This window comes from Quercus suber, unplaced genomic scaffold (assembly GCF_002906115.3).
Source record: "Quercus suber isolate HL8 unplaced genomic scaffold, Cork oak 2.0 scaffold_187, whole genome shotgun sequence".
NCBI lineage: Eukaryota > Viridiplantae > Streptophyta > Magnoliopsida > Fagales > Fagaceae > Quercus > Quercus suber.
Window position 1 is genome coordinate 66091 of NW_027069645.1, and position 11229 is coordinate 77319.

General features: G+C 32.7%; 1 protein-coding gene across 1 annotated transcript; it reads right to left on the reverse strand.

Moving 5' to 3' along the window:
* Positions 1 to 5578: 5578 nt before the first annotated feature.
* Positions 5579 to 8642, reverse strand: LOC112015338 (MLP-like protein 43). The gene is made up of 2 exons (XM_024047726.2): positions 8365 to 8642; positions 5579 to 6052 (listed from the first exon to the last, which is right to left on the reverse strand). Exons 1-2 carry the CDS (start codon positions 8549 to 8551, stop codon positions 5784 to 5786), a joined length of 456 nt encoding a protein of 151 aa, XP_023903494.1. The 5' UTR covers positions 8552 to 8642; the 3' UTR covers positions 5579 to 5783.
* Positions 8643 to 11229: the final 2587 nt, after the last annotated feature.

Below are 11229 nucleotides of genomic sequence, written 5' to 3' on the forward strand. Positions count from 1 at the left end.
CTCATGGACCCCTCCTTCTCACACTTTGTGAAAGAAAGTTGGACTTCCTCGGAAGCTCTCATTTCCTCCTCGTCCTCCTCCTTATCTAGGTTTCCACAACGCCTAAATTTTTTAACATTTAACATTATAGATTGGAATAAAAATATCTTTGGGAATTTGTTTCAGCGAAAGAACCAGCTTTTAACCAGGCTTCGGGGTATCCAGGTGGCTTTATCACGCAAACCATTTGTCTTTTTATATCTTTTAGAACAACAACTTATCCATGAATACAATGATACCTTTCACCAGGTGTATTTTTTTTGGCAACTTAAATCTAGAATCTTGTGGTTAAATTATGGTGATGCTAATACAAAATTCTTTCACCTAAAAACATTACAGCATCGAAGCCAATCCCATATTATAACCCTTAAAGATGGGACTGGGTTATGGATGTCAGGGGAAGAGTTAACTCTACATATTCGAGACGCGTTTAAAACGTTGATTACATCCACCTTGTCTCATCATAGGTCTAGGGCCTCTTTAGGTCAGCACCATAGTCCAAATAGTCATTTTTTAGTACACTACCAATGGCTCTCTAGCATTCCCCAACCTGAGGAGATAGCTAGGAGCATGTTCTCTCTTCCTCCTTGAAGGCCCCTCGGCTGGATGGCTATCATGCAGTTTTTTTCCAAAACATTTGGCATATAGTAGGCCCGAGTGTGATTTAGGTCATTCAAGATATTTTTGAAAATATGATGAGCCCAATAGATTGGGGTCTCACTAATCTCACACTTATCCTGAAGGTGTCCCACCCAGAGATGATCACACAATTTTGGCCAATTAGTTTATGCAATACTCTACATAAATTGGTCTCTAAAATTATCCTTCAAAGAATCAAACCCTATATTGCAGATATTATTAATCCTTGTTAGCCAAGGTTTGTCACGAGTCGCAGGACTAGTGACAATATTATTTTGGTTTAGGAGATTATTCTTACGTTGGTCCATAGAGGTGGATAGAAGGGCCCGGAGATGATCACACGATTTCGGCCGATTAGTTTATGCAATACTCTATATAAATTGGTCTCTAAAATTATCCTTCAAAGACTCAAACCCTATATTGCAGATATTATTAATCCTTGTCAGGCAGGGTTTGTCAAGGTTCGCAGGACTAGTGACAATATTATTTTGGTTCAGGAGATTATTCGTACGTTGGTCCATTGGGGTGGAAAGAGGGATTACGTAGCTTTAAAACTAGATCTAGATAAAGACTATCATTGACTAGAATGGTCATTTATCCAAGAATTGCTTGAGTTCTTCCAAGTCCCGCCAACTTTAATTACACTTATTATGAACATGATCTCCTCTACTGGATATTCTATTCAATGGAATGGATCTCCACTTCCGGAAGTGATCCCTAGTAGGGGAATGTGTCAAGGAGATCCATTATCCCCATTATCCCCATATCTCTTTATTTTGTGTTTAGAATGCCTCTCCATTTTGCTAGAAGAGGCGATAAGGGACAATACGATCCACCCCAATGTGTTCAAAGGGCAAATTCGAATATCACATTTATTCTTTGCAAACGATATATTTCTCTTCACCAAAGCCAAGTTAACAGTATGCCAGAACCTTAGAAACATTTTACAGAAATTTTGCCAATGCTCAGGCCAAATTATTAGTCCTCATAAATCTCATATTTGGTTCTCACCTAATACCACTCGAAGAACAAAGGATCTAATTCCAAGAATATTCGATATAACAACCATGACGCAAATAGGAACCTATTTAGGAACCCCTATTTTTTCCACACGCCGTATGGCCAACACATATCAATATCTTGTCGATAAAATCCAAAAGAAAATTGAAGGTTGGCAAGCTAAATATCTGTCTGTGGCTAGTTGTGTCACATTGATCAAATCCTCGGTGGCTTCCATTCCCCTCTATGCCATGCAAACAACGCTGCTCCTGCAGAAAGTAAGTCGGAATTTAGATAAAATTAATTGCCAATTCTTATGGTGAGACATGACACAACATAAAAGTTGTCATACTATTAGCTAGGACACTATCATGTCCCCAAAGAAAGCCGAAGGGATGGGTTTAAAAACAATTTCCCACATGAATATGGCTATTCTTATGTACCAAGCCTGGAGACTTCAATAGCAGCCAAATATGTTATGGGCACAAGTTTTAAAAGCCAAATATTTTCCCCATATGAACCTCTTTGAAAATATTAGGACTCCTCATGGGTCCCACATTTGGAAAGCCCTACATGAAGGAATACAATGGTTATGGCAAGGGATGAAATGGATCTTAGGAGACGATCAAACTATTTGGGTGTGAAAGGATCATTTGATCCTTGGCAACACACTTCGTAGTCGCATTGCAAGGCCACTAGTGCCAAATGAAGAGCAATGATTAGTGTGCTCTTTGCGAAACAATCATGCTTGGACATTAGATTTCCTTCAAGTTCCCCTCCCCATGCAACTCGAGCAACTTATTAAAGGTATCCCTGTGGTGCAACTTACTAGGATACCTGATTCCTTTGTGTGGACTCACAACAACGGCATTTGCTCAGTTAGTTCGGCCTCAAAATATTTATACCAACAAGCCAAGGTCCCTACAAATAAACAATTGTGGAATTGGATCTGGAAACTCCACTGTCACAAAAAAAACCCATATTTTCCTTCTTTCGCCCAAATGTGAATGATAGATGTCCAAGATGTAACTCTCCTGAAACCGCGATACATATATTAAGAGATTGCCCTTGGGCCAAGGACGTCTAGGGTCATTCCCCGAGCTATCTTGCACTAGCAACTTCCTTGGAATATATACTTTCCATTCTTATGTTGGCATTTATGGTTAGCTAGAAATGAGTGTATTTTTAAAAACCAGTCTAGCTCCCAGCATAGAATTGTCCACAAAACTATTCAAGTAGCAATCGAATTCTTTTACTTAGCTAGCCCTGCTAAACTAGTTAGGAACAGTATTCCTCAAATTATCAAGTGGATCACCCCAACTGAACCATTCATAAAGCCAAACACAGATGGTAGTGCTTTAGACAACCCAGGTAGGGCTGGGGGATTTGCTACGAGATATCTCAGGTTTATGGATATCAAGATTTTCTTTAAGTACAGGTATTACTACTAACAATATGGCCAAACTGGGAGCAGTTCGTCAGGGTCTCATGCTGGCGTGGGATTTGGGTTTCAAATTTATCCAAATAGAGATTGATTCTGTGATAATGCTATCCTGGTTAACTGCTACAACTGATAATTTCCCTACTAATGTATTTCCTTTAATCTGTGATTGCAGGAGTCTTATGGAGCGGGCATGGGAGGTCCAGGTGCACCATCTCCCATGCCTACTGTGAAGCCAATAAATGCGCAGATGCTTTAGCGAAATAGGGAAACTGCCAGCAGCAACTTTTGAACATCTACGACCCTGCCCAGTCCCAATTTTGTATATCACTGTTTTGTAAGGGATATGGCAGGCCTACGGATTAGCAAAATATGTCCCTTGAGGCCGAATATAGCTGTGACTGTATAAACTCTGTTATAATTAAATATGACTTTCCCTTTTCTACCTAAAAAAAAAAAAAAAAATCTTGATTGACTTGCGGAAGACAAAATACCAGCACATGATGAAGCCCTCTAGCTTGTCCCCCATTCACCTTCTAGAAAATCAAGACTTTGTATACCTTAGCTACTTTCTTGTTGTTAACCTTATGGAATCTATACTTCAGCATCTACATTCTCAAATAAAGACATTTCTTCTATGTTAATCGTAGTACGTATTTTGAAACTCAGTTCTCATTTGATTTTTTATAGCAAAAAAATTAAAATAAATAAATAAAAAGGAAGAAAAGGAAAATCTGAGGAAAAATAAAGATTATATTACACTTTTGTCCTTTAAATTTTGGGATAGTTTCATTTTAGTTCCTGAAATTTAACATGTTTGGATGGAAAAATCGTCTTATAATAGAATTAAGCCAAAAGCCTAATAGCTTGTGGCGTATCCAAGAATTATTGCTTGAGGGAACCAAAATATGGTCTTCATAGATCGGTCAAGATATTAAAATTTTAAAACATCATGATTCTTGAACCATAACTTTCAGGAGGAAAACTGTAATTATTAGCCAAAGATTAATCATGTTGTGTGGACAGCTGTGACATTTTTTTCTCCTTTCATTTTGGCTAAATCCGGTGAGAGAGAGAAGGAGAAGATGACAAAGAGGCCATGGGTCTTGGCTAAGTCCAGTTGAGAGAGAGAAGGAGAGAATCGGTGAAGAAAGAGAGAAAAAAAATAGTGAGAGAGAAAGAGAACGTAGTTTTTAATTAAAAAATGGGAAGGACTAATAGAATATTAATATTTATGTATAGCTTTAAGCTATAGTAGTTTACTGTAGCTCGATTGCTAAAATATTTAGCAATGGCATCATCATTGTAGCTCTATTTTTGTTATGTAGGTTGTTAAAAAGAGCAATTTGGCAATTTGGCTTCATCATTGTGAATGTTCTAAGTGCATCAAATATGAATGGCTATTTACAAAAAATACATACAAAAATGGTAGTATAAAATCAACAACTACTTCTTAATTTATTGACTACAGTGCACATTACCCATGCAAGTTATTATACGTGGTAATTTGTGCATTTTAAAGGGTTTTTTTTTTTTTTTTTTTTTTTTTTTTTTTTACGTGGTAATTTGTGCATTTTAAAGGGTTTTTTTTTTTTTTTTTTTTTTTTGTCATTTTGGACATTTAGGGGGTATTTTTGGCAATTTTAGAGGTAGAGGAATATACTGGTAATTTGGAGGTGTAGGGGTGTTTTGGATATTTCAAGGGCATTTTTGTATTTTGGGAGGTCAAGAGGGTGTTTAGGTCAATTTGGTAGTTCAAGGGATGTTTGGCTCATTCTTGGTTAAATGGACAAGTTACTAGATTAAATTGGTTGGATGGGTAATGGATATTTAATTTATATTCAAACGGGTAATAAATAAATTAATGGGTAATTATGTACCTAACCCATTTATGATACAATCCCAAACCCACCCAACCCACCCATTTGCCACCCCTAAACGTATGGATAAAAAAAACTCTCTCTTACAGGATCTCGTACTCTGTGAAGCTCTTATACTGAGTCATGGACTCAGTTTTGCTTCTTTGATCTTAGACTTTTCATGGTTCATTTCTTATTGGTTCACTAACTTAGTAATTGGCTTCTAAAAAAAAAAAAAAAAACTTAATATTCAGAGCCTTCTTGGCAAACCCCTGGGTTAGTCATGGAGGAATTGAGTGGTTTTGTCTTTGGCGTTTGCTATGTTTGCAAGAAATCATCACTATTTGATCCCTCTTGAAGCCCTTATTGCAGTTCCATCTCTTTGAAATTTCATCCTCCTACAATAGGTTTGGATAAAAAAACCATTTATAATAGAATCAGGTCACAAGCCTTGTAACTCAATTGTCTATCTGGCACAAATTTGAAGCCTTATTCTCTATGAAGTACAATTTTTTTTTTTTGTTTTAAAATTTAATTTGTGGGATAGAATTTTCAAAATATTGAAAAACTCGCAATTTTTTTTTTTTTTTTTGTGGTAAAGTTTAGATATAATTCTTCAATAAATTACATTACAAATATAATATTTTCACAACAGTTAAACTGGTAAGTTTTTACCAGTAACTTAATGCAGCAGGCAATAGAGGAAGCTCTATTTATAAGAAAGTCTTTAAACCTCCCAGAAATTTTATTTTACACAAATACATTGTGCTTATTAATACGCATCAAGCTCTAATCTTTCTGCCAAGCTATTCGAGGGCAAGATGAGCATCAACTTCTTTGCTCTGACGAAGTAAGTACTGAAGCATTGAGCTTGCGTCAGGGTCATCGGCATTCAGTTTCTCATATTCCAAAGTCCAATGGACCATGCTCTCCTCACCCTTTGGAATGACTTGAATAGTGAATTTGAAACTCTTATACATCTCCTTGAGTATTCCTCCAATCACCTTGTAAGTGGCTAAATAGTTTTTGTCATCAATGGTTTCGATGACCTCCTTAGACATTACAGCTTTCCCATCTAAACAGTCAAACAAAAACACAATCAATTGCACAAACATTTGGACTTTTGTGGTTTGTTTTTCTTGGTGATATTACACCTTTCCCATCTACCTCCTTTTTTATTATTGTTACAACCCAGTCCATACTTAGCTTATATAATTTGGACTTCTGTTGTTTGTTTTCTTTGTGATATTTTATAAAAAATTTATTCTATTTTTTTATATTCCCTACTACATAATTAACAATAATAATTGGATTAAAAATCCTCCTTTTTTTAATGATTTATTCCTTTTCATGAAAATTTATTTATAAGTAGTAAAATATAAAAATAATAATAAAATTTATGTTCATGGTATAGTCTTTTTCTTTTTTGCTAAAGAGATAGATTTACTTATATATTTTTACATACCTATGTTTTAAATGCTCCTAAAATTAATCATTTATACACAAAAAAAAAAATTCAATATTAAATGGAAAATAAATGAGACAACAATAAATTAAAGAGTACTTATACTACATAAAAAAAATTAAAAAAAAAAAAACACTAAAGGGGGGCCTTTACCTAAAATTTGTTCAAAATTTTGAATTGTTTACATTAAAATGCAGGGGGAGGGGCATTTTTGAAAAAGTTAGGGGGGCCTTGTGCCCCCTCCGTCTGCCCCTACCCCGCTTTCATGTCAAATATTGGATCTGTTACAGTTGTAACTATCAACTTATTAATAAAAGTAGAAAACTAAAATCTTTGGCCGAATATTATTTCAGACAGTAAGAAAAAATTAAAATGTAAACCTTTTCTTTTATTGATTTTTGTCTGACTTAGTTTTATAAAAAAAAACTAGTTGCTAACCCATGCAGTGCACGATGAAGCTTTGTATAAATATATAATATACTAAGAAACCATAAATGTCATTAAGTACCTAATAATTCAATGTATATGCGAAGCACATTACAATTGAACGTTGACAAAATTGAAGGGCAAAATTCAATGATCCATTAAAACAAAATCAACATTAGAATGTTTGAAATAACAAAGTTTTACATTAATAGATATACTTAATTTTCAACACATTTTGCTCCAAAACTTTTAGTGAGCAAAATCATTAATAAGGTGAAAATCACTAATAATGATGATATACCTAAAAGAATCATTAAAAGTAGAGTAAATTGAAAATTATACCCCTAAAGTTTGGGTGTGTTTAGATTTTACACACTGAAGTTTTAGAATTTAGATTTTACTTCCTTAAGTTTTGGGTGTTTGGATTTTACACCCTGACATTTCAAAATTTGTATTTTACTCCCTAAAGTTTGAGGGTGTTTGGATTTTACACCATAAAGTTTCAAAATTTGGGGGTGTGAAATCTAAACACCCCCAAACTTAGGGAATAAAATCCAAACAACCTTAAAACTTAGGGAATAAAATCCAAATTCTAAAACGTTATGGTGTAAAATCCAAACGCTCCTGAACTTAATGTGGTAAAACTCAAAATCTGAAACTTCAAGATGTAAAATTCAAAAACTCTCAAACTTTAGAAGTATAATTTGCAATTTAGGAAAACGATAAATTTGACCTAATATACATCTCTAAGAACTACAAAGTATTTTTTATTTTGTAACACACTTAAAAACTACCAAATTTTCAATATATGGGAAAAGAACAATGTTTCAATAAAGCTAAAAGTTTTAATACCATACATAATAAAAATTAATTATTGTTAGTTCATTTATATATTAAATATTATTGTTGATTTATTATATATTACTAGCATTTATTTTTATAATTAGTATGTCACGTGCTTGAAATCTGTCAAAATCACAATTTTGGGTTACCGATCAAAAATTTCAAACAGATTGTGTTGTCGGCACTGATTTGGGTGGAGGGGTGGTGACAATCGACTGAGAAAATTGCAATTGGATGTACTCAAAATTGAGACTTTGGTTGATTATAGTGAGAGTTAGAGATTTAGGGGTGGGGTTTACAATGAAACCACAAATTGTAAATGGGTTTGTAGCCATGAGATCTATGTTTTAGTTTGCCATGAGAGAGAAAAAAAAAAAAAAACCCAACAGAGAAATATATCTCTGCGTGAGGTAGAGAGAGATATCGGATTCTTTTAAAAAAAAAAAATTTACAGCTAATTGAAAAAACATCACCCAACATCACAATACAATTCCATTTTTTTCCCGCCAAGTTATCGGCACAATCATCAACAAATCTAAGACATACACAGTTGATCGGGCCATAAGCATTTGTGAGGGCAAGTATTGTATAAAATGTGAAAATATTTCGAGAATCCATAAGACATGATCAACAACAAATCTTGATTGACTTACCGAAGACAAAATACCAGCACATGACAGAGCCCTCTTTTCCCCATTCACCTTCAAGTAAATCAACACTCTGTACAAAGTTAGGGCTAAGTTTCGGTACCTCAGCTATTCTCTTGCTATTAGTCTCGTGAAACCTCTTTGCTGAAGCCTTGATCTCTACTTCAGCCTCTATCTTCTCAATTAGAGACATCTTTTCGTACGTATCTTGAAACTCACTTCTGATCCTCTAAAACAATAAAAAGGAACAAAGAGAGAAATGGCTCATTTGGTTTCAACAGAGATAGGGCATTTTATAACATGCAAGAGTTAAATGAGTTAAGTGAGTAAATCGGTGTGGTGGCACGTCAAGTAATCAAGTCGTGTTCTTTGAAGACGGCTGAGACTTTTCCTCTTGGCTGGCCACAAATTAAGTCATAATTGAAGACGGCTGAGACTTTTCCTCTTGGCTGGCCACAAATTAAGTCATAATTGAAGACGGCTGAGACTTTTCCTCTTGGCTGGCCACAAATTAAGTCATAATTGAAGGGGGTGACCGTTACCGAGATAGCAGTCAAATATGGCATCCATATTTGACTGTCTATTTATTTTTATTTATTTTTAAATCCAAACATTTTGACATTGGTATTTTTTTTAATTCCAGGGGTAGCTATTTCCTTTCTATTTTATTTTGAACCTGTTTTAAGTGTACAAGACTATCAGTTATTGAAAGTAGCATGCTAAGAATCCTAAAATGACTAAATTGATATTTAGTTTTAAATAACATTTTAAGGAAAAAAGAAATGGAAAGAAAAAAAAAATCTTTTTAGTAATTGTCATCAATTTTCCTTCCAAAATTTTTTTAGCAAAAACTGTTTCTGTTGTAATCATTTTCATATATGTGTTTTAGTAGTGTTTTATGCTACTACCAAGAAACTTATTGAGATAAATGAAACCTTATGATCAATAATATGTATGTATATTAAAGGAACGGAGTTCTCAAGCATTACTTGTTAGAAAATTTTAAATTAAATTACATTAAAATTTAAATTAATTGAAACTTAATAAAAAGATGAGTTATAGTAAATTTTGTTAAAGAAAGAGTTAACTTGTATATAGTGTGTGAGAGTGAGTGAATTCAACAATTTTCCTAAACACTTGAGAGATTCATTGTATTAGCTTAAACAACATGCTTTTTAACATTTTTTTTATTGTTCTGACCAAAATATCAATACCAGACAAAACACCCGAAAAATTTCAGATATAGCCCAGCATTTTATTTTTGTACATTTCAAAAAAGTACCAATACCGGTACGATATATATTGACTTCCTTGATTGGTTCACATCCAAATCCACTACCAACATTACATTATTATCTATTGTTAACAATATGTCACCTCACTAATTCTGAAAATTATTGTGATTCTAGAATTATTGTTCCTTAATGTCAGTGTTTTAGATTCTTCATTTAAATCCAACCATGTGGATATATTAATCAATATTGCATGAGAGAGATTATTTTTAACTACAATTAAATTCAATTGTGTGATTCATTGACCAATACAATTATGTAATTGAATCAACTCAAAAATCTAAAACACAACTAAGGAAAGTACAAACTTTTTTAAAATTTAATTTTCCAGTATGGATTTTTCAAATGGTTCAAAAAAAAAAAAAAGCAACAAAAGAAAAATAAAAGACCAAGTTTAGCTACAAAATTGATTGTAGTCTAAGGTTACAACCTTACTCAATATCATTAACATTACTACATATTTTGAAAATCTAACCATTAGATTGCATTTTTTTTTTACGCTCTTAATACATATGTCAAATTTTGTGCCAATAAGATATTAATTACTATATGATCAATAAGATTATATTTTATGCATAATTTTAAACTACAAAAACATGCAATTTAAACAATTTATTAATGATATAGCTATTGATCTTTAATTTTTTAGAAATTTTGCAAACATAAAAGATATAAGAAGAAAATGTAATCGAATGGTGGATTTGTCAAAATTCACCTATAATAAAAAGATATTGAGTAAGGTTGTAGCCTAAGGCTACAACCAATCCTGTAGCTAAACTTTGTCAAAAAATAAATGCTTAAGTACATACTTTTTCAAACTTTAATTTCCAGTATGGATTTTTCAAACGATTGAAAAAAATAAGCAAAAAGAGAAAAATAAAGGACAAAATTTAGCTACAAAATTGGTTGTAGCAAAAGATAACAACCTTACTCAATAAAATAAATATTATTACATATTTTGAAAATCTAATCGTTGAATTGCATATTTTTTACACTCTTAACACACATATCAACTTTGTGCCAATCGGATGTTATTTACCATATGATCTATGAGCTTATGTTTTATGCATAATTTTAAACTACAAAAACTTGCAATTTAAATAATTTATTGATAACATAGCTATTGATTTTTTTATTTTTTAGAAATTTTACAAGTAAAGAGAATATAAGAAGAAAATGTAATCCAATGGTGAATTTGTCAAAATTCAAATCCAATAAAAAAATATAAAGAACTTTGTTCAAAAATAAATGCTTAAGTATGTAATTTTTCAAACGGTTGAAAAATATAAATGCAAAAGTATGCACTTTTTCAAACTTTAATTTTCCAGTATGGAGTTTTCAAATAGTTAGAAAATAAATAAATAAATAAGCAACAAGAAAAATTTTAATGTTAAAGTATATTGTTGTGATGTGACTTAGAGAGAGAGAGAGGATGACAAAATAGGCAAGGATTTTTAAACGGGTAAACTACCATTTTGGTAATTTAGTCCTAAATTTTTCAAATATGTCAATTTAGTTTCTAATCTAATCTTTAAGTCCATTCCTAAAAAAAATTTAAATAATTAAAATAAAAAATCTC

What these genes read in the sequence shown, in the direction of transcription:
- LOC112015338 (XM_024047726.2), bottom strand. Translation starts at nt 8,551, where the DNA reads ATGTCTCTAATTGAGAAGATAGAGGCTGAAGTAGAGATCAAGGCTTCA. An exon ending in GTGCTGGTATTTTGTCTTCG is followed by an intron (nt 6,053 to 8,364) that starts GTAAGTCAATCA and finishes TTGACTGTTTAG; the next exon opens with ATGGGAAAGCTGTAATGTCT.